At 41.8% G+C, this 24,864-nt stretch overlaps 1 protein-coding gene across 1 annotated transcript in view; it reads right to left on the minus strand.

Annotated features, from left to right (window-relative positions):
• Positions 1-2,264: 2,264 nt before the first annotated feature.
• Positions 2,265-24,864, minus strand: part of trdmt1 (tRNA aspartic acid methyltransferase 1) — a gene marked incomplete at its 5' end in the record, with an annotated part of 41,568 nt that continues 18,968 nt past the window's right edge. Inside the window, 8 exons of the mRNA XM_079575965.1 lie at positions 2,265-2,389; positions 10,513-10,642; positions 10,720-10,777; positions 14,027-14,265; positions 15,630-15,707; positions 15,781-15,864; positions 23,096-23,165; positions 23,239-23,304. Coding sequence (XP_079432091.1) covers positions 2,271-2,389; positions 10,513-10,642; positions 10,720-10,777; positions 14,027-14,265; positions 15,630-15,707; positions 15,781-15,864; positions 23,096-23,165; positions 23,239-23,304 — 844 coding nt within the window. The 3' untranslated portion in view covers positions 2,265-2,270. The remainder of the gene's footprint in view (positions 2,390-10,512; positions 10,643-10,719; positions 10,778-14,026; positions 14,266-15,629; positions 15,708-15,780; positions 15,865-23,095; positions 23,166-23,238; positions 23,305-24,864) is intronic.

Here is a 24,864-nt window from a genome sequence, read left to right on the forward strand (position 1 = left end):
AGCTCTTCCACAGGCACAAAGACCAGACAGGTACGTATCAACTCATCTAAGGTCAGGCAAGAACATATCACAGCATGGAAAAAAAGTGGCCTGTTCCTTTAACATTCATTTATTTATATTTTTTTTTACTGAAGTTACTTCTTTTTATTCAATAACAATTTTTATTCATCATGTTTAGCATTTGAAAGTTTTTCTCTTTTGTTGGAATGAAAATAATATCTTGTGAAATCCCCCAAAATATATATATATAAATAAAAAATAAAAATTGGAGTTACATCAAATTAAGTCCCAAATAGACCATAGAGAGATGTATATATACAGTGGGGAAAAAAAGTATTTGGCTAAAATCCAATAGAATGTCTATGTGAAACTGACCAAATACCTTTTTCCCCCACTGTATGTATTTTTTGCAATTTACTTTACGTGTTAAGAAATACTTGAAAACACATGAAAAATGTAATTTTGCGAGAATCACCCAGTTACTTTGTGTTTTTTGTCATCTCACTTCTTACTTCTTACTTCTCACTTCTTGCAACCCGACTGGCTATTGGCAACACATGATGGTTCCGTGTCCCGTTCCAATATGTTTTGATATCTCAGGAGGGCTGCATCGCTCTGACTAGCTTTTAACAATTTGTGACGTTTTCAGATATTTTTTTTTCCTTCCCATTTGTGTAAGGGAACATGTCTTTATTCAGAGCATGGACCAGCTTTGACCACACTTTCTCTCATTACAAACATCGCCATCACCTGGGACGCTTCAATCCAACAGCCTTTCCCTTTAAAGTGTTTGGAGTTTGAAAATGTGAAGGAAAAATAATAACAGCATGGTAAAAAAAAAAAGAAAATTGCATAATAATTCTGAATGCAGTGTCAAAACACATGTCATACTGCATGATGGCCTTGGCCCAGGCTACGCCCTCAGACACAAAACACATTAGGTCACTATACAATCAGACTATAAAGATTATGGATGGAATGAATGGAATTGTATCAGCACTAACCATGCACTCTGGTTGCACAAACCTGTTTTGAACTATGTTGATTACAATGTCTCTGTCAAATAAATACGTCAGAGGCCTGTGATTAGTGCTTTCCCGGTAAGGGCGTCAGTTTGAGACAACCTCTTGTTGTTAACGCAGACTCAAGCACGGAGACGGTCCATGGTGCCTCTACTTATACACACACATCTCTCACACACGAAGGGGTCGTGTTTATTTAGGCATTTTACATTTTACCAATTAAAGCAGTACTAAGTAACGTGTTTACCTTAATAAATCCTTCCTGTGGTCCCTGTGGGGGTAGCACAAGTGTTTATGGGATGATTGGAGGGTCTTTCATCTCCCTCTGGTGTCTCTGGACAGAAAACCATGTTTGCAACTTGACTGACACCGGTCCGGAGAAAGCAATACACACTAATGGAATCATGAAGAGGAAGCTAGCATGCTATCGGGCAAAGCTAACTGCGGGCTAACGTCACTTTAAACAGTATTTACAGCAAAGTTTGAGTGAAAAAAAATATTTCCATTGCATAATTGGATGCACAGTAACCCTCTCTCCCCTCACCTTTCCTGTCTACTCTCCAAGACAATTAATAAGTTAAAAAATCGTGACTTGCTACGACACCTGCAGTTGCACTTATGGCCTCTAGGGGGAAGAGTTACTTAGTACTGCTTTAAAGCTCTGGCAAAACCATACAAAGGTGTGTAAATACAACAGATTTGCAGTAAATACAACAATCTCTTTTTATAAAGGGCAGTAAAAGCCAGTCAGCCTTTTTATGGCGGGATTAGGCCATTAAAACTTGGAAGAGGGTGCGTCCAGTCTGTGGTTGGACCTTTCTACACTGCAAGGACATTTGTTAGAACATTTTCATACCTTTGTATTATGTGTATAGGCAGGTTGTATAGGAAATGGAAAATGTCCAACTTTTGTTTGAACTTTCAGTGTTGCCTGTTAATGTTGTAGGGCTGGACATATGTGTGAGTTAATTGCACAATATCTTCAGATAGCTCAGTGTTGGCGTGGGGATCGTGCGACGACTAAAAGAAAGAACCGTAGTTCCGAGCCAGTTTCAGGAGCAGACGGTGTGTGTTTCTCTGAGGAAAGTGCTCCAGCCGGGTTTATTTCCAGATGGCCAAAACTGTGCAGTGTCCACCCGACAAAAGTGACAACACAAAACATTTCCATTTTTTCAGAGTTCTTTTGCTAAGCTCAGCAACACGTCCATAGATTCGTTTTCACATGACAGCAGGCCATGTGAACATTGGTTATAGACCCAGGTGCTCCTCCGACAGCAGGAACTGCAGCAGTTTGGACACCACCACAACGTTGAGACTGTTGCCCAGCACTTTGTACCTCTGCTTCACCGGGACGTCGTCTGGAAACGCTGAAAGAACAGGGAAAGCTTTAATCCAGGGCTGTTTGAGGTGACTGATTAAGGAGTGTGCATTCCTCTGTGAGGAATGTAGTCGAGTGCATGCAACCGGTCAGACAACAATTTCAGCAGAGCTTAGTTTCAACACCATTACATGTATGGTTTTGCACACAAAAAAATGATTAAGAGGTTTAAAAACTTACATTAAAGTATTCTTTGTGTATTTTCATATGTATTTTCAACATTTGTCTGATTTCCTCTACTTTTAGTGTGACTGTTATAAATGAATAAATAATACATTTATGGTACAGATGAGATGAAATCTCAAATTGCAGTGTTTACAAGGTTCAGTGTGAGAGGCTGAACAACAGCAGGTGGAGGAGGAGTCTGGGGAGGCAGTGCACAGTAAACACAGTACACTCCTTAAAGGCCCTATACCTGATTTTTGTTTTCAAGTAGTGGAACCAGTGGTTTCGCTTGGGATAATTTTTCTCCTTCATTTTGACGCACAGGGTTGTAAAAAGTCCGTCATGAGCTATTTCTATCCGTCATGAGTGAATCTCTAATCGTCATTTTAAGGTGAATCATAAGCAGTGACATTATGTTAATTAGCCTGCACATGCACGCACTTCCAAGTCGGCATTCACCAAACTCAGAACACAGGTGTATTGCCCCACTTAAGAACAGGCTGTGAATCTGACACAGTTTCCTGACACTGCCTTCGTGAGGATTTGAAGAAGTTTCTTAAGAAGATGAATGAGGCGCACTGTGTTCTGAGTTTGGTGAAGCATACGTCATTGTCTACGATTCACCATATAAGGACAAAAAAGTGCCACACGCAAACGACAGACAGAGGAGGAAATGAATGGCAAAACACAAATCCAAAACTAATAACCAACAAAACCCCAAAATAAAATAAAATCTCAGCCATCGGAACCCTCCTAAATCTTTGGGCACGCAGATTAGCTCTCATTACAAAATGTTTATATAGATATAACCTGTACATCTCCATAGGGTTTTCCTTCTCTTCCCACGGGTCGGCCCTTTAAATAGTTGCTTGTTGGTGCAACGGGTAGAGCGCGCGTCTCGGGAACACAAGGTCGTAGGATCAAGGCCCATGTTCTTCTTTATTTATTTTATTTATTTATTCATATATTTGATAGGGACATGTTTGAACAATGAACATGTACCACACTACAACATTTATAGCCAAGGCTAATTTGCAATGTCCGTCTCCTGAAGGGCTTTTCAAATGCACACAGAAAGTACAAAAAAGACATTTACAGTAACATTAATTAATTACTTCTGACATTACACAAAGGAAGTGCATTGAGTGCAAACTAAAAATGATTGCAGACTTGATCTCTTTTCAAAATACGGTTTAGTTCATTTTTAAAAGCCCCCAGGTCCAAGTCCTGTTTCAGCTCAGGAGGCAAAGAGCTCCAAAGTTTAGCTCCTGGACAGTAAAAGCCGACTGTCCAAAGGTCTTTTTCCTAACGGGTACTTTCAAATTTCCATCAGCACCTCCTCGTGTGATGGAGCCACTGATCCAAGTGGAACTATGAGCCGTCTGAGAACATCAGGGGCTTGGCTGTGCAGACATTTATACATTAATTTTAAGCTACAGAATTTAATTACATTTTCAAAGTTAAGAAAGTTTAACCTCTGCAAAACTCCACAATGGTGCGTCCTGACAGATGTTTTGTCTAATGTTTAGTCTTAAAGGCCTGACTGTTGTGGCTGTTGCCTGTGACCAGGAGGTTATGCAGTAACTAAGATGAGAGAAAATCATTGCATGCATAAATACATTTGCTGCATGAAACGGTAAACAGCCCCGTATGATTCTGAAACTGTACAGGTTTGATTTGGCTGTACTTGTGATCTTTTTGACATGACTTTCAAATGTTAGATGGGAGTCCAAGATTAGGCCCAGATATTTAACTTCTTTAACCTGGGCAATGTCTTGACCGTTTATTGTCAGATGCAGTTCTTCCACGGGGTGTAATCTGGAAGCAAAACAAACTGACACCGTCTTACTCAGATTTAGTGTTAGTCCTGAGTTTTGAAACCACACTGACACAGAGTTAAGGTGTTGCTGCAGCTGCGCAGTAACGGCTTCAACACTTTTGCCACTCACAAAGACAACTGTATCGTCTGCATACATTTGGAAACCTGCGCCCGGACAGATGTTTGGTAAATCATTTATGTACAGTGCAAAAAGGAGAGGCCCAAGAATTGATCCCTGGGGGACACCTGTTTTCAGCGTCGTGAGGGATGACTTTTCATTATTAATTATTGCACATTGTTGTCTATGTTGAAAAAGAGGTCTTGAACCACTGTAATGTTGTATTGTCAAAGTTCAACTGGGATAGTTTCTGTAAAAGTACTTTATGATTGAGTACGTCAAAAGCTTTTTTTAAATCTAAGAAAACCGCTCCAACTATTTGGCCTTTGTCAAATGCTAGTTTAAGTTGTTCAGTGAAACAGAATTTGGCCGTTTCTGTCGAATATTGGGGCCGGAATCCGAATTGCAGAGGATGCAGTATGTCATTGATCTGTAAGAAAGACATTAGCTGATTGGCTACAATCTTTTCCAGCACCTTAGAAAAAATTGGCAAAATGCTAAATGGTCTGTAATTGCATGCTAGATCTGCCTTTCCAGATTGATATATAGGTATAACCCTAGCTTGTTTCCAGTCATTTGGAAATTCTCCCTTTTTAAAGGAAAGATTTACCAGATGAGTTAAAGGTTTTACCAGTGTTTCTTTATTTCTTTTAAGAAAAGAAGTGTCGATGTTAAAAAGGTCTTTAGCGTGACTATTGTTTACTTTTTCAATGACAGCTAGCACCTCTCGCTCAGTTGTTTGTTCAAGAAAAAAATGCATCAGTTAAATTAGTTGGTTGCTGATACTCTACCCTGGTATTTAGGTCAAAGCAATCCGACAACTCCTGAACCGATGATATAAAATAATTATTAAGTTCCTGGGCGATGCGCTTACTCTCATTTACAAACTCTTCCCCGATTTTGAGTTCACACAGGTGGGACTGCTTTTCTTTAGGTTTCACAATGTTGTTAATTGTCTTCCACATTGCTGATGGATTTCCTCTTGCCTCAGTAATTGCTGTGATATAAAAGTTGCTTTTAGCAAGTCTCATATGCTTTATCACGCGATTTCTTAGGCTCTTATATAAAACCATGTCAGTGTTAAGCCTGCTTTTAATTGCTTGTTTTAGGGTTTGGTCTCACTGCTTCAGTGCCTCTGGCCCAGCGCCGCTGTCACTCACCTGGCCCAGCCCTCTTTTCGCATGACTGACAGTAGAGAAAATATGTTGCAATGGATATGAGTGATTATTCACAGTTTGTCTTTTCAGTGTAGCTTTATGTCGACTTGTGCATTCGTCTGCATCAGTAGTAGGGATGTCCCGATCCGATCACGTGATCGGAAATCGGGCTCGATCGCGTGGTTACAGACTCGATCGGAATCGGACAACACCTCCCGATCAGGACTCGGATATTTCTGCGTGTCCATTCTCGTTACTTTTGATCAGATTTCGAGCTGCCGCGAACCACTTTCTGTCCTCTCCCCCTGGCCCAGCCCCTCTGTCACTCACCTGGCCCAGCCCCTCTGTCACTCACCTGGCCCAGCCCCTCTGTCACTCACCTGGCCCAGCGCCTCTGTCACTCACCTGGCCCAGCGCCGCTGTCACTCACCTGGCCCAGCGCCTCTGTCCCTCCCATGGCCCAGCGCCTCTGTCCCAGCGCCTCTGTCACTCACCTGGCCCAGCGCCTCTGTCCCAGCGCCGCTGTCACTCACCTGGCCCAGCGCCTCTGTCCCTCCCATGGCCCAGCGCCTCTGTCCCAGCGCCTCTGTCACTCACCTGGCCCAGCGCCTCTGTCCCAGCGCCTCTGTCACTCACCTGTCACTCACCTGGCCCAGCGCCTCTGTCACTCACCTGGCCCAGCGCCTCTGTCACTCACCTGGCCCAGCGCCTCTGTCACTCCCCTGGCCCAGCGCCTCTGTCACTCACTCCACCTGCTGCATCAAACCACTCGCACCATCGCTCAGTCCGTGCCCCCCCTTCGTCTGAGAAATCCACAAATCCACACAAGTGCCAGCGCGGGAGAACGATAACAACATCTCTGATAACCCGTGCAGAGTTTACTGTAGGCTAAGAGGAGAGAGGAGTGAGAACGGACGGGAAGACAGGGCGGAGAGAGAGCGGTAAGAAGTAGCAAACAGCTGTTTTTATCGCTATTACCGCTACATGTGATTAAACCAGGCCTACTCAGACCCCACTGAGCAGAGAAACCCTCCTCGCATTTCTGCGGAGATGTTTAAAAGTCCGTGGACAGAGACGAGAGCGCGGCCCGCTGCGCTCATACGTGCGCAAACGCTGAAAGACGAGGGGAAACTTTGTCTCTACAACCTGATAACCACAGCCTCCTCTCTTAACCACGGCCTCCTCTCTTCACTTATCCCCGCGCTACCTTCAGGAGGTGAATTGAAGGACTTGTTGTCACTCCTGGTTGTCTTAACGGTGCGCGTGCACAGCTCGGTGGACGGTGCACTGCGCGCGCAGACCTCGACCCCGTCCTGGTTTTCAGGCTGGGAAATGTGGTCACCCTCTATCTACTTATTAAAGAGACTGTTATCAGGTTAACATGGCACATTTAGCTTTTGGCCAAATACACTGCTCACAAAAACTTAGGGCACACTCAAAAAACACATCCTAGATGTCAATCAATTCGATTTTTCGGATGAAAATCTTTATTCATAGTGTAGGGCAATGTGTTGAGAACAAAATAACATAAGAATGATAAATGGAAATCAAATTCTCAGCCCCTGGAGGTCTGGATCCAAAATGATAGTCAAAATCAAAGTGACAAATCAGGTCACTGGTTGATCCAAATTCTGTAGAAATTCCTCCAAATGAGTCTGTCTCATCCTCAGTCGTGTGTGTGGCCTCCACGTGCCTGAATGCACTCCCTACAACGCCTGGGCATGCTCCTGATGAGACCACGGATGTCCTCCTGAGGGATCTCCTCCCAGACCTGGATTAGAGCATCAGTCAGCTCCTGGACAGTCTGTGGTGCCACGTGGCGTTGATGGATGGACCGAGACATGATGTCCCAGATGTATCTATTGGATTTAAGTCTGGGGAACGGGCAGGCCAGTCCAGAACATCAATACCTTCATCATGCAGGACCTGCTGACACACTCTTGCCACATGTGGCCTGGCATTATCAGGCATCAGAAGGAACCCAGGGCCCACAGCACCAGCATATGGTCTTACAATAGGTCTGAGGATCTCATCCCGGTCCCCAATGCCAGTCAGGGAACCTCTGGCTCGCACATGGAGGGCTGTGCGGCCCTCCAATGAAATGCCTCCCCAGACCATCACTGACCCACCACCAAACCGGTCATGCTGGATGATGTTGCAGCAGCAGAACGTTCTCCAGGGCGTCTCCAGACTCTGCCACGTCTGTCACATGTGCTCAGGGTGAACCTGCTCTCATCCGTGAAGAGCACAGGGCACCATTGGCCGATCTGCCAATCGCTGTGTTCTCGGGCAAATGCCAATCGGGCTGCACGGTGTTGGGCAGTAAGCACCGGCCCAACGCCCTCATACCCCCCTCATACCACCCTCATACCACCCTCATACCACCCTCATACCCCCCTCATACCACCCTCATACCACCCTCATACCCCCCTCATACCCCCCTCATACCCCCTCATACCCCCCTCATGGAGTCGGTTTCTGACCGTTTGAGGACCAACATGCACATTTGTGGCCCTCTGGAGGTCATTTTGTAGGGCTCGGGCAGTGCTTCTCCTGTTTCTCCGTGCACAAATGAGCAGATAGCGGTCCTGCTGCTGGGTTGTTGACCTCGGTCGGCCCCCCCAGGTCTCCTGGTGTACTGGCCTGTCTCCTGGTATCTCCTCCAGGCTCTGGACACTGCGCTGGGAGACACAGCAAACCTTCTTGCCACAGCACGAATGGACGTGCCATTTTGGATGAGCATCACTCCCTGAGGAGCTTCTGTGGGTTGTAGATGCTCCTCATGATACCTCTAGTGGTGAGAACACTGGACAAATGCAAAAGTGTTCCAAAAATACGGTCCAAAGGATGAAGACAGGGAAATGGTCTGTGGTCACCACCTGCAAAACCATTTCTCTTTTGGAGTGATCTTGCTAATTGCCTCTCATTTCACTGGTTGTCTGTTTAATTTCCACAACACCAGGTGAAATTGATTCACAATAAGCGTGGCTTCCTAACTGGACAGTCTGATATCCCAGAAATTTGATTGACTTGGAGTTACATTGTGTTTTTTGAGTGTGCCCTAAGTTTTTGTGAGCAGTGTATTTGAATCCGTCTGTTTGGGTCTTAGTGGTGACTTTTGTTGTTCTTTGTGTTTGGACGAGACCATTGTGCAGGATTGCAGATATTATGCAATGTCCATATCCAGTCTTTAAAAACTTGCAAGAAAACATATTCAGTGAGCGTACAAGAACATGCCTTCGTATGATGTCACAGTGGGAGAATCAGGAGTCCAAAACAGAACGCATAAAGAGCCGGTGATTGTAAAGGCTCAGCGTGATCCTTCGATGTGTGCCACCTTTGTTTTGACAACTCCAAAATCTTCCTTTACGCTTAGGTGGCTGCTTGATGTTCCATATGTCGCACGTTTTTGCAGCATTAAAGATGTTACAGTAGTAGAGCAGTATATCCAGCATGCTGCATTATTTGTGAACGGCAGTAATCAGCAGTTTTAGTAGTAATACATAGGTACATTAATAAAAGTAGACTACTAGTGCTATTAAAAACTTATTTCTGTATAAAGGCAACTGGAGGCAAGTTTGCATCGTGGAAGCCAACTTTCATCATCGCCAAAACACCAAAGGTCAAAGTTCACCATTGTAGCTCAAAGAAAATAACCATCTTCTGCTAATTCAAGTGTTTTACATTTAAGACGTATGACCAAGTGGGATGTTCAGCTGCATTTTTAGTACTTTAGCAGGTATTTGATATTTGCATAATATTTCTCTAAATCATCTTGGGGACCAGAGGTTCTCTTCATGAGGGCCGAATTGGGCCCTCGGGCTTGACGTTGCCAACCGTTGGAATAGACTCTTGATTTCAGGATAAAATGCGGCAGCATCTGGTTATAGTACAAAAAACAGAACAGCCAATGACCGCACCGGCAGTGAGGGGCATCGAGCCTGGGACTGACTGCAGTGATAAGATCATTACCGTATTTTCCGGACTATAAGTCGCACTTTTTTTCATAGTTTGGCAGGGGGTGCGTCTCATACTAATATGTGATTTTTTTTTTCTTTTCTTAAATTCCAATATATAATTTCACATGCCACTAGAGGGCACTGCAGGCTAATTGAGCAGCAGAAAGAAAGTTTGGCGCGAGCTAGAAGCGGAGGGTACTTTTAGAAGAAAACAAAACAAAACTAATCACGGGCTAAAAGCTAGAGCCACAGCTAGAGGGACGACTTCGCAAATGAGAGATTGAAAAACATGCTGTTGGGAGAGGCTTGTCAACGGTGCAGTGGTATGTTCCTTATGCTTTAGTTATCTGAGCTGTGACGTTAACATAACAGACACCTATTTAGTTTGTTGTGTAATGTGTCACGTTAGCAAACCGTTCGCCTCAGCCTGTTTTCTCATTAAGCATATTTTGGCTGGTGCGTCTTATACTCCGGAGCGACTTATAATCCGGAAAATACAGTAATCATGGAAGAAAAAAGAACTCAATGGGAATGTTATATGTAGGACTGGGTACCAGCAAAAAAAAAAGTTTAGGCACGAACTCCTGCTACGGAAAAAAAAAGAAGGCACTATTGTTTCAGCTCAAATAAATGATACACATTTAAAATAACTGTTGTTCTGTTTTCAAAAGAAGTATCATTCAGGTATCACATCGAACAAAAACGGTATCCAGCCCTAGTTATGTGTAAAATACTATATAATATAAGTCATATTTCTTCAAAAGGGTACTCTAGTTAATGTAACAGGATTTACCTGACATTGATGCCAAGGTTTTCAGATGTAATCCTTATTAGTCAACACAAGAGGGCAGTATAATGCCTTCACAGGCACATGCCTACAGTGGGGTCACATACCAAAGCCCTGGGGGAAACCCATGAGGTTGGCCACTTCCCTGGGAGTGAAGTAGCGCAGCTGCAGCATCTGTAACCTCCTCAGCTTCTCCTCCTCACTGTGCTCCTCCAGGCCTCTGAACACGGACTCCATCTGAAGACGACACAAACCAAAACCTTTTCACGGGAGTGTCAAGGTCTGGTCACACGGGTTTTTGGTCTTTGCCTTACCTCCGCCTCAGTGGAGGACAGCAGCACTGAGCCAGTCCCCTCCACATAACGTCCATACCTAGAACACAAAAGCCAGACACTTGAGGCGCAGTGCAATCTTCCACTATCCGAGCAAATAAGACGATGGAATCCATCGTTTTGATAAGTAGACACAGGAGCTCAATGATACAGAGATGAAATAAACACAACTCCACTTATACTGGGCGATATCGCTTTCAATTGATCAATCTAGATTCAAGAGTCAATATATTTGTTATCCGTCAGTTTCATTTTTTATTTCACCTTCATTAAACCAGGTGGGTCTGATTGAGAACACTTCTTATTTATATAATGGTGACCTTTTATGGAATGGAAGCTTGTTATATGTGCTTTTCCCACAGCGCTTCACACAATCATTCCACACACAAATCAAGCCTCATAGAAGACAAACAACTGTAGGTATTACCATTTAGTTTAACACTAGATAGTTTTCATTTTATCCTTCTTCTATGAAGCCCATACAAGGAGCTGTGACTGTCCCTGGAGGCTGATGTATGAAGGGGAACATTCGAATAGTGCTTTGAGAGTCTAATGTAGGTGGATTTACAAACTGAACCCATTGACTATGGAGCATTCAAATCAGCTTATTATTCGGGATGGGGCGATATGTTGTTTTGAATTTTATTGCAATATGTTTTGAGACACTAAGTCAGGGTTTGTCCAAGTCCAACTTCTTTTAAATGCCATTTTTAATGCCCAAATACTATTTTTTTAATGCCGCAAAAAACTAATTTAGAATTTGCAAACATGGCATCCAAGAGGAAAGAGAATTGGACAAAACAGGGAGCTTGTTAGCAAAAAAAAAAAAAAAAAGAAGAAAATTCAGCCAAAACTGCACTGAACATGTTCTTCATGAACTTAAGTAAATTGTTAGGTTCTAGGTTTACTGCCAGTTTGAAATCACTAATGCTTTTTAATTACATTTCAGGCCTTGATTGTCACATTTCACTTAATGACTTTTAATGCCCCGTGGAAACCCTGCAAGTATAAACACTTTTAAATAGTTTCATTCCTCTGTTCGTGGGAATTTGGAGGAATTTTGATCTTGCACTATACAGTGCCTCTCGAAAGTATTCATACACCTTGAACTTTTGCACATGTTGTCATGTTTACAACCCTAAACATAAACATTTTATTTTGAATTTTTTACTGAACGTTCACACACAAGTAACAGACAACTGTGAAGTGAAAGCAAAATGATACATGATTCTGTTATTTTTCAAAAAATAGAAAAGTGAAAAGTGGGGCTTGCATAAGTATTCATACAGATGAATGAATACTTTGTGGAACCCCCTTTTGCTGTAATAACAGCACAAGTCTTTTGGGGTTTGACTCTACAAGATTTGCACATCTAGAAACTGAAATTTTAGCCCATTCATCTTTACAAAACAACTCAAGCTCTGTCACATTAGAAGGAGAGCGTTTGTGAACAGCAGTTTTCACATTATTCCACAGATTTTCAATAGGATTTAGGTCAGGACTTTGACTGGGCCATTCTAACACATTAATATGTTTTTATTGAACCATTCCATTGTAGATTTATCTTTGTGTTTAGGGTCATTGTCCTGCTGAAGGTGAATCTCCGCCCCAGCCTTAGTTCTCTTTCTGACTCCAGCAGGTTTTCCTCCAAAATTTCCCCATATTTGGCTCCATCCATCTTCACAACTATTCTTACACTCTCCTCAGTCCCCGCTGAGGAAAAGCAGCCCCACAGCATGATGCTCCCCCCCGTATATCTGACACTGGGGATGGTGCACTCAGGACGATGAGCAGTGTCAGGTTTGCTCCATACATAACGTTTTGCATTTGGGCCAAAAAGTTAAATTTTTGTCTCATCTGATCAAAGCTCCTTCTTCCACATGGAGCTGTGTCCTCCATATGACTTCTAGCAAACTTCAAACTGGATTTCTCATGGCCTCCTTTCAATAATGGCTTTCTTCTTCCACTCGTCCATGAAGGCCAGATTTGTGTAGATACGACTTATAGTTGTCCCATGTACAGATTCCCCCAGCTCAGCGGCAGGACTTCACAGCTCCTCCAGAGTTATCTTGGGGCACTTGGTTGCATTTCTCACCAGTGTTCCCCTTGTTCAGTTTGTTAGTTTAGGTGGACGACCACGTCTTGGTAAGTTGGCAGTGGTGCTTTACTCTTTCCATTTCTGAATGATGGATTAAACAGTTGCTCCGGGAGATGTTTAAATCTTGGGAAATCTTTGTATAACTTAACGCTGCTTTAAACTTCTCCACAGCTTTATCCCTGACCTCTCTGGTGCTCCTTGACCTTCATGATGTGTTTTAGTGACCAATACACTCCGACCACAGCTCTGAGGGCCTAAAAGAACAGCTGAAATTATACTGAGAGTAGATTACACACAGGTGCCTCTATTTAATGGTTAGGCCAAGGTGTGAACATTCTGGAGTCATTAAGAATGTTTTAAAGGCAATTTAATGCACTCAGAAAATGCTGTATGAATACTTATGCACGCCCCACTTTTCACTTTTCTATTTTTTGAAAAATAACAGAATCATGTATCATTTTGCTTTCACTTCACAGTTGTCTGTTACTTGTGTGTGAACGTTTAGTAAAAAAATCCAAATAAAATCTTTATGTTTAGGGTAAACATGACAAAATGTGCAAAAGTTCAAGGTGTATGAATACTTTCGAGATGTATGTTCTTATCTGTTTGTTAACCTCTTAACCCTACCTGAACCAAGCACATTTTCTCCTGTTTGGCATTACCCAAATCCAAAAAATATATATATACAGTGGGGAAAAAAAGTATTTGGTCAGTTTCAAATAGACATTCTATTGGATTTTGGCCAAATACTTTTTTTCCCCCACTGTATATAAAAAAGCGACAAAAAAAAAATTGACATAAAAAAAAGCAAGAAAAAAAGTGACTTTTTTTTTTTTTAAAGCGAGAAAAAGTGACAAAAACGTCACAAAACATGACAACGAAAAAAAATCAAAAATACGACAGAAAAGTGACGACAACAAGGAAAAATTGTAGATCAGTTTTGTAGGTCTTAGCTTTCAAATCAGGCTATAGGCTATCAGCTCCAGTCAAGAAGCTTAGATTTAGGTAAAACCAAACTGGAGAAAATGTGCTCGGTTAAGAGGTTAAGCACTCTTATTTGTGTTAGTGCACGCTCACTTATTACTTCACTTTCATTTGGTTTACAACTAATGAATTTAATCACAACAGGCGTGGCATGAAGTGTATGATCCCAGCCCTGTGCTCCACGACGCCTAATGACGGCACACACACCCTTTGGTGAAGCAGATGGACCTCCGGCTGGAGGGGTGCACTATATCCAGGATGGGGGCATATCGGAGCAGGGTCTTGGGCTGCAGCAGGTACTGCTCCACGTTTAGGTCCACATCGGGGTCCAGGAAGTCCTGGATCTGTGTGATGGACGGGTCACTGTTCTGCTGCTGCTTCCTCTGCTGCTCCGCCCTGGTTTCCAACTTGTACAGGAACTGAGCGCACTCTGGACCGTCCACAGCCTGTGGACAGGAAAAATCCAAACAGTGAAATGGATTCAAGCAACTATTTGTCAATTTATTTATTCATGATTCAAAGTAACATGAGATGACTCAAGTTAGAATAAAAAGTTAGAGTAAAACGATGGCTAAAATAATTATTACAATATTATTACAAAACTTTTATATCCCCTTCCCTGTCTCTTAAACTGCACTTTGTGCATATGAGCAGTGTCAAACATAAGTATGACTTTAAAATTTTAATGTAATTTATAAATCAAAATATTTCGACGCCGCTAGGACGACCCGTAGGGAGCAGTGGGTGACGGCAGTGCTGTGCCCGAGGATCCATCTCCAGATGTGGAGCCAGGCTGACGGTCAGAATCACCTGGTTGGAGGATTTACCCATTGTACATGTTTTAGTGTACAATGGGTGACCGAGGAACCCGGAGGAACCCGGAGGAACCCGGAGGAAACCTACGCAGACACAGGGAGAACATGCAAACTGCACACAGAAAGGCCCCATCCAGGTGGGAATCAAACCCGGGACTAGCGCTAACCACTGCACCACCATGCCGCCCAAACTCTGTGGGAGATACACTGTTTACGTTTACAAATGTTTGAATTCATAAACAAATGATTGCTTTTCTACTATTATTATTGCTTTTCTACTGACCAACACATGTTTTTGGATATTGCCACCACTTTTGGATAAGGGACCCAAGGTGCTGAAGGTGCTGCATCCCCCCTGGTGGATGGTTTGCGAATTGCTGGCAATATTAATACATATCAAATTTTTGGGGGTAATCTTGTCCTTCAGCACCCCCCAACCAAAATATGTTGTCTGTTTTTTAGAGTAAATAATTGGACCGTAGTTTATATGTACTGACAGAGAACACATTAAACTTTGAGACTGTTTTTGTTTCATGTAGATTGTCCCTGTAATGACAGATGTATTAAAGCTGGGGTACCTCATTTATCCTGTTCAAACTTTGAAATTTTCAGTTTTGGCCTAAACTCATTTCTAGCTCTCACAATCCCTCCTGCATATCAAATTGTTCCAGCAAATTAATTATATTCACGTTTCATGCCTGTGTACAGCTTTGAGCGGTGGCAAAGTGAAGCAGGAGTCTCTTAATATTTTATCTACACTCTCGCCTCTTACTGTAATTGATTAATTCTATGTTGATGTTTTTATTGATTGTATTTGTTTTCTTATATTTATGCGACTGTGAAGCACTTTGAATTGCCTTGTGTATGAATTGTGCTCTACAAATAAACTTGCCTTAAGAACGTTATTTAACAATTTACAACCATCTATAATTAATGCCATAATCGTACTGGATTTAGAGCACCCTTCATTGTAAAGAAGTGTTGTTGCTCCGCACCTCTGTATGATGAGGACACAAAGCTGCAGAGGGCTCCAGTAAGTCTTTGTCTTCATGGACAGGAAAGGTTTCCAGAAGCTATAGACAAATGGGCAGAAACTTTAAAACCACAAAGAGCAGGTGAGTAAAGTAAACAAAAGACGCGTGCTACCTTTGAATGGGTCACTGCACTGAAGCCTTCCTCTGAGCGCCTGGCCATCAGGTAATAACGCAGCCTGGAGTTTGGGAGTCCAACCTGCATTCAAAACATTACAACAACTTTAGAAGATGTTCCTGTGGCAACTGCACCCACAGAATACAATCAATACACTCAACAGTCACTTTCAATCCAATCCAACTTTATTTATATGGCTGGGCAAAAACAAACATCTCAATATTTCTGGGAACTTTCTCGATAGCGATGATGAAGCGATATTTTTGCAAAAAATCAGAAATATGCAAAAATATGCCGCAAATAGATTCTTTGATAATTGTTCTAAACACTTTTCCTCCAAATTGTCCGACTTTCTTCTTATTTTCCCCACATATTACCCCATAATTACCTCAATATTTCTCCAAATTTTATTTTTTAAATTTTTGCCCCCCACCGTTTTAAAAACATTTTTTTTTGTCCCTATTTCTTAAAAAAAAAAAAATCTACTTTTTGTCCCCAATTTCCCCCACATTTTTTGACACAAATTTGTATATCTTACAGACAGCACTTTTGATATTATCTTGTAGATGATATATTGCCCACCTCTAATAGCACATTTCGTTTGAAGACTTTAAGATTCCACTGTGGACGCTGTTTGGACGTGAACCACAAGCTGGAGCTGGCCCTCAGACCTCAGTGCAGGCTCTGGTGTTTAAAATTTGAATGAGGTCTGTGACATATTGTGGGGCCAGTCCATTACCGCCTTTGCTCTGCCCAATCCCGTCAGACCGTGGAAGCTCAGCAGGGAAGGGCCTGGTCGGTACTGGGATGGGAGACCGTTTAGTAACAGCCTAGTGAATGTAGTGTGTGAGTGAGTGGTTGGTGGTGGTCGGAGGAGCCGATGGCGCAGACTGGTTGCCTCGCTTCCGTCAGTCTACCCCATGGGCAGCTGTGGCTACAATAGTAGCTTACCACCACCGAGTATGGAGTGAATGAATAATGCAATGTAAAGCGTCTTTGAGTGTCCAGAAAAGCGCTATAGAAAACCAATGCATTATTATTATTATTCAGCTTTAAAAACAAACAATAGAATCTTAAAATCAACTCTAAAACGGACCGGGAGCCAGTCAGAGAGGCGAAGATCAGGGCGATGCGCTTGCGTTTCTTGCTTCCAAGTAAAAGACACGGTGCTGAATTTTGGGCTAACTGTAAGTGACTGATTCCAGCGTAAAGCACATTACAGTCAAGTCTAGACGAACTAAAAGCAAGAATGACCTGCTCAAAAGTTTTTGGGGATAAAAATGGTTTCACCTTGAATAAAAGCCAGATTTGACAACCGCCCTCCCTCGCTTGTTCAGATTAAAATCGCTGTCAATAGTGACGCCAAGGTTGGTGACTGAGGGTTTTGCGTATGGATTAAAAGAGCCCAAATCTGAATGGGGGTCAGCGTTACCGAACACGATGACCTCAGTTTGACCCTCATCGAGATTCAAAAAGTTATGGGCCGACCAAGCCTTGACGTTACTAAGAGGAGGGGTGTCAGGGGCTAGAAGAGAGTTTCTGGAATGTTGGTGAATTTGGCAGCCGTGGGAATAAAGATTGTATGTCTCTTTGCTGTTTGTTCTTGCAACCACAACGTGCTGCTATTTGTTCTTCTGTAAAGGCTGTGGTAAATCAACAGGTGAGGATATTATTGTGTCTCTACTGCGAGGACAACATCGGTGTGGTGTGTGTGTTAGTTTATTTTGGTTTGTAAGAAGCAAAGATAACCTACAGTATGCCATCTGTATAATGCCAATGATATAGTCCTGTGCGTAACAGTCTTCTTGAACTGAGGGTCAAACATACATATATCCTACAAATATGTGCCTTATCCATAAAGAAACTACATTATTTATTTTAAAAGTCATCATATACTGTAGTTTGTGATTGTCCTGGTTTAGTCCTTGTTTTAACAAGTTTTGATTCAGGCTTTTACAACTAGTTTTTACTGCTCAGCCTTTAGATTTTTATTGAATTAATAAAAACATACAGTCTCATGTTTTTATTTATATTAGACACTATATTCCACACCAGGCTGCCCTTCTGTACATGCATGCTATGATATTCTCACATATATCATACTGTATGACAGCATGGGCCCAGGCCACGCCCTCAGACACTAAACACATCAGGTCATTATACAATCAAACTCTAAAGATCATGGACAAGAAGCCAATCCGCTTCCATCACTGCAATATTCTCAAGAAGTATAAATTGTTATATGTTATATGTTATATTGTATAAAAGCTTTAGCGATTTATGTTTTCTCAAACTAACTTTCGAATGTGCAAATAATCTTGCACCTGAGCCTCAGTTCATTTGTACAGAGACAAAACAGCAACAGAGTCGCCAGAGGCTCCATCAATAATAACGGCATAGTTCCTCACCGTAAGACTGCATTTGGTCAGTCTGCCTTTACATATAAAAATGCAAAGGAACTCATGACCCACTGAACTTAAAAGCATGACTGAGTTTAAAATGTTCACCTCTTGAGTTAAGTCTTGGCTGAAATCGAAACAGAATTGTACCCGTTTGTAAATAGCACTGAGTTTGTGTGTGTAAAGGATTTTTATAGTGTATATAGGTACGTTTTTAAGATAAAATTGAAAATGTTAATTTTGTGTAGAAAGGTCCAACCAGGGACTAGAGTTGAAAATTAGCATCATCTCTTTTTGCATCGCATCAGTAACAAGCTTGTTTTGTACTTTGTTGACTTGCAATGTCCCTGTCAAATAAATCAATAAATGAAATAAATAAATGAGTATTTTTGCTTGCTTTCAAAGGTATGACAAGCGCACTTACACTTTAGGCCAGCAGAGGGCATACGTCCTCTGCTTGTACAACAGTGACTAGCAAAGCCATATTTCAGCAGCATTTCATCACTATCAGACAGGATCAGAACCACAGGAACATATTGTCAGCATTACTAGACGACCGAATGAACCTCAGTATATTTCTCCAGTAGTGCTGCTCTTTCGCAAACCAAAGTTGAATAGTTTGGGAGGAACACACGTCATGTGTAGAGGAACAGCAAAAATGGAACAGCACATCAACATCAAAACCCTACCTCAATAGACTGTAAATACTTGTACACACCCCACTTTCCAGATTTTATTCATAAAAAAACTTTAAAAATCATGTATAAATTTCATTTCACTTGGCGAGTGTGTCACATCGTGTGTGTCCTTCACCAAACATCTCAATGATATGTAATTATGTTTGTGGACCATAGCGTGGCAAAATGTCAAAAAGTTAAAGGGTTACGGATACTTTTGCAGCCCACTGTACACTAGGGCATTAACAGACTAGTCGACTACTGTGGCACTCGTCATTCTCATTTTAGACAAGTCGACCAGTCGTGTGTTCATCTCTGCTTAGTTTTAACATTAATGTCAAGGTGGAACCCCTATTCCTTGTTTCAGTGGGAAAATGAATGGTGTTACACCAGCAACTAGCCGCGAGTTGTTTTTGCTGGTTAGTGTTCACTTTAAGTTGAAGCCAGGACTGTTTCTCCACCAGGGCCTATCGCGCACACGACTTAACTTTTCTTTCTCACAGACTCATTCACATGGAATCAACTGCGATCCAACTCCGAAAGCTCGTTTACTTCAGAATGTGGATTTACGAGAAAGATGATCCTACAGCAGAATGGAGACAGAGGAGGCCAGGAGGAGAGCGAGACTAACGGAGAAGGAGAGGCAGACCTTCAATGTTACTGGCAGCGCAAGGTAAACACTGAGCATTGCCTAAAAGTGAAGTTAAAACCTAGGAAATGGAAATAAGCCATTATATTGTATTTTAACTTAGAAAAAAAGCTGCATTACTTACATGTGAGCCTACATTACATGATGGATTTGAACGTGGACTTAATGTACTCGATGTTAATGAGTTATTCCTTTGCTGTTAGTATGATGATGTCATCACACGACTTGTCAACTCAACTTCGACTATTTTGACAAATAAATCAACCTGGTGTGGGATGAGGTGGACAGTAGCTGTAGGCAAATCATGAATAAAATAGATGGAATTGTGTCTAAATACCTAAAAAAGAGGAAAAATGGTAAACAGACCCCTACCCTGGGTAAATGAATCTATTAAAAAACTTATGAAGCAGCGAGACCAAACCCTAAAACAAGCAATTAAAAGCAGGCTAAACACTGACATGGTTTTATATAAGAGCCTAAGAAATCGCGTGATAAAGCATATGAGACTTGCTAAAAGCAACTTTTATATCACAGCAATTACTGAGGCAAGAGGAAATCCATCAGCAATGTGGAAGACAATTAACAACATTGTGAAACCTAAAGAAAAGCAGTCTCACCTGTGTGAACTCAAAATCGGGGAAGAATTTGTAAATGAGAGTAAGCGCATCGCCCAGGAACTTAATAACTATTTTACATCATCGGTTCAGGAGTTGTCGGATTGCTTTGACTTGAATACCAGGGTAGAGTATCAACAACCAAATAATCTAACTGATGCATTTTTTCTTGAACAAACAACTGAGCGAGAGGTGCTAGCTGTCATAGAAAAAGTAAACAATAGTCAAGCTAAAGACCTTTTTAACATCGACACTTCTTTTCTTAAAAGAAATAAAGAAATACTGGCAAAACCCTTAACTCATCTGGTAAATCTCTCCTTTAAAAAGGGACAATTTCCAAATGACTGGAAACAAGCTAGGGTTATACCTATATATCAATCTGGAAAGGCAGATCTAGCATGCAATTATAGACCATTTAGCATTTTGCCAATTTTTTCTAAGTTACTGGAAAAGCTAATGTCTTTCTTACAGATCAATGACATAATGCATCCTCTGCAATTCGGATTCCGGCCCCAATATTCGACAGAAACGGCCAATTATTGTTTCACTGAACAACTTAAACTAGCAATTGACAAAGGCCAAATAGTTGGAGCGGTTTTCTTAGATTTAAAAAAGGCTTTTGTCGTACTCAATCATAAAGTACTTTTACAGAAACTATCCCAGTTGAACTTTGACAATACGACATTACAGTGGTTCAAGACCTCTTTTTCAACATAGACAACAATGTGCAATAATTAATAATGAAAAGTCATCCCTCACGACGCTGAAAACAGGTGTCCCCAAGGGATCAATTCTTGGGCCTCTCCTTTTTGCACTGTACATAAATGATTTACCAAACATCTGTCCGGGCGCAGGTTTCCAAATGTGTGCAGATGATACAGTTGTCTTTGTGAGTGGCAAAAGTGTTGAAGCCGTTACTGCGCAGCTGCAGCAACACCTTAACTCTGTGTCAGTATGGTTTCAAAACTCAGGACTAACACTAAATCTGAGTAAGACAGTGTCAGTTTGTTTTGCTTCCAGATTACACCCCGTGGAAGAACTGCATCTGACAATAAACGGTCAAGACATTGCCCAGGTTAAAGATGTTAAATATCTGGGCCTAATCTTGGACTCCCATCTAACATTTGAAAGTCATGTCAAAAAGATCACAAGAACAGCCAAATCAAACCTGTACAGTTTCAGAATCATACGGGGCTGTTTACCGTTTCATGCAGCAAATGTATTTATGCATGCAATGATTTTCTCTCATCTTAGTTACTGCAGAACCTCTTGGTCACAGGCAACAGCCACAACAGACAGGCCTTTAAGACTAAACATTAGACAAAACATCTGTCAGAACGCACCATTGTGGAGTTTTGCAGAGGTTAAACTTTCTTTGAAAATTTTATTAAATTCTGTAACTTAAAATTAATGTACAAATGTCTGCACAGCCAAGCCCCTGATGTTCTCAGACGGCTCATAGTTCCACTTGGATCAGTGGCTCCATCACACGAGGAGCTGCTGATGGAAATGTGAAAGTACCCGTTAGAAAAAAGACCTTTGGACAGTTAGCTTTTACCGTCCAGGAGCTAAACTCTGGAACTCTTTGCCTCCTGAGCTGAAACAGGACTTAGACCTGGGGGCTTTTAAAAATGAACTAAAACATATTTTAAAAAGAGATCAAGTCTGCAATCATTTTTAGTTTGCACTCAATGCACTTCCTTTGTGTAATGTCAGAAGTAATTAATTAATGTTACTGTAAATGTATTTTTTGTACTTTCTGTGTGAATTTGAAAAGCCCTTCTACGGACGGACATTGCAAATTAGCCTTGGCTATAAATGTTGTAGTGTGGTACATGTTTATTGTTCACACATGTCCCTATCAAATAAATAAATAAATAAAATAAATAGACCTTTAAGAATCAGTAGCCATTAATGCCCTAATATACACAATATACTGTATAGTAAAGGCCTTTTCATTATAAGGGCCTATCTCACCGGAGTAGTTGTGGAGACTGCAGCGACTGGCAGGCCCCGCAACTGATTGATTGCACAGATACAAAGGGCCTATCACACCGGCCTCGAGACTAGCTGGAGACTAGTTGGCAACGCAGATGTCTCGGAGACGTACCCCTGGAGATGAGGCAAGTCTCCAGGTATGCGCGGTCTCGAACAGTTGTGTTACGAATACTATTTGTTGTCCTCAACCTGTGAGACGTTTCTGTGACGTCCCTGCAATGTCTCTGAGACCTGTCAGAAACCATGGAAATCTCAGAGTCGTATGGAGTCTCACAGGTTGAGGACAACAAATAGTATTCAAGACACAACTGCTTGAGACCGCGCCCACATGGAGACTGCAATCGAACATGTTTGTTTTCACCGAGACTACCTGGAGACTCGCCTTATCTCCAGGGCACCAGCTGTGACTCGAGTCTCCAACATGTCAGGTATTTTTTTAATCAATATTCAACAAAACTATCAGATTCATCCCATATCACACATGTGCATACTGTACATGCGTATACTGTACATGCGTATAGTATACTGTACATGCGTATACTGTACATGCGCATACTGTACATGCGCATACTGTACATGCGTATACTGTACATGCGTATACTGTACATGCGTATACTGTACATGTGTATACTGTACATGCGTATACTGTACATGCGTATACTGTACATGCGTATACTGTACACGCGTATACTGTACATGTGTATACTGTACATGTGTATACTGTACATGCGTATACTGTACATGCGCATACTGTACATGCGTATACTGTACATGCGTATACTGTACATGTGTATACTGTACATGCGTATACTGTACATGTGTATACTGTACATGCGTATACTGTACATGCGTATACTGTACATGCGTATACTGTACATGCGTATACTGTACATGCGTATACTGTACATGCGTATACTGTACATGCGTATACTGTATATGCGTATACTGTACATGTGTATACTGTGTGTTTCTTACACTTGTGGGCGACACCATCAGCTCTTTAAAATGATATCCACATTCAGTCAGGACTTTCACCAGCTGGTTCCTAGACACAAAGAACGACATGTTAGAAATAAAACTTCAAATTCCAAACGTTCTGTTTCTCCGTTGTGTCTGACCTGGCGCAGGACTCCTCGAAGCCTTTCACGTTCTCCAACAGGATGTAGCGAGGAGGGGACGACAGCCTGCACACATTCAGTCCTCATTCTAATGTTTTGAAGCCATAATTAAAACATTTGTAATCAGGGGTTACTTGGGATGTAATAGTACTATGTTTATTTCCTATTATGTACAAAGTCAGATCTACAGACTTAGACTCCATTTGCCAAAGTGACTCTTAAAGGACTAGGCCACCGTTTTTACATACTGATGAGGCGTAATGATACGAGGAGCAAAACGTCCGCGCAGTAACTCCTAAAGACTTCCCCCGCTCACTTCCGTCAATAACCTTTAGGAGTTACTGCGCGGACGCTGTGCTCCTGTATCATTACGCCTCACAATATAGTTCCCCTTTTTATCTGCTTATAAAATCGACATGTTACATTTCTGTGTAAATATACTTCACATGAAAACACTTCACGTAACTTTATTTAAATAGGGAACACGTGGAAGAGCTTGGTAGCTTCTATCGTGAGCTTTTTTGGAGCTATGTGACATGTGGGAGAGGCTGCGTATGTGTGAGCGCACGGACAAAGACCAGACGGGGATATATTAACTCGGCTAAAGTGAGGTAAGAGCATATCTCAGTATGTAAAAACGGTGGCCTATTCCTTTAAGCTCGTGCATGACGGCAATTCGGGCCGAAGTGACACATTTTTGAGTGACAGTGCAGGATTTCAGAGGCAGTTGTGGTGAACAGGTCTGAGCTCATTCTACACATTAGGACATGGCTGGAATATGTAGGGGGGGGGGGGGGAATACATAATTTTAACATTTTTAAACTCCCTATAGTCCCTTTAAATTATCGGCATATATGTTGGCCAGGCCAACCGACCCCAAAAATCCATATTGGTCAGGCCAGAGTCAAGAGTAGGGTCGATTCCTTGATACTAAATCAAAAGTAGTATCGAAGCTAGATATTCAGTTGAGCAGGTATCAATACTTTCTGTATTTCCTCCGGACTGCGCACAGAGCATAATACTTAGAGTTAAAAGTACTCACTTGAACCCAACTAAAATTCTAAAACTAAATCCATAGTGGAAGTGTAGGATCTGATACTGCTGCTGGACCAGGTTGAAAGAAGCAGCCTTTAAATGAAAAAGTACAATTTGCCTATGTGGCTAACGTTAGCTTAGCGGCCCAATGGCTTAGCTTAGCCTAGCGGTGTTCATTTATTTCCATATTCCTCTTAAAATCAATACAACTAAATGATACATAAGCCAACTGCAGTCACACGTTTACCATTTGTACCTGACTCATGGATATATTTGGAGGAGTTTTAAAGGCCAGTTTGAATATATGCACTTTTCTGCTCCTAAATGTGACAGCAGTGACTGACAAATCCAGTCAGTAAATTATTTATACTGTTGATATTTTGGCGTTTGACCATGAATATTGCAGGGGAAGATGCAAAGCAGAGAGAGAGAACAAATTAGACCTTTAAACAAAACGGGTTAAAACTAAAATAATATATTTGAAGGAGAAGAGGCAGAGTGCTATATGGGTAGCTGACACAAATAGCGTTTTTGCATATCTAGAGTGCCTCAGCTCCACACATATTGTGTTACACAACAGTGTTCTGTATT

The sequence above is a fragment of the Gobius niger genome (assembly GCF_951799975.1).
Source record: "Gobius niger genome assembly, chromosome: 18".
NCBI lineage: Eukaryota > Metazoa > Chordata > Actinopteri > Gobiiformes > Gobiidae > Gobius > Gobius niger.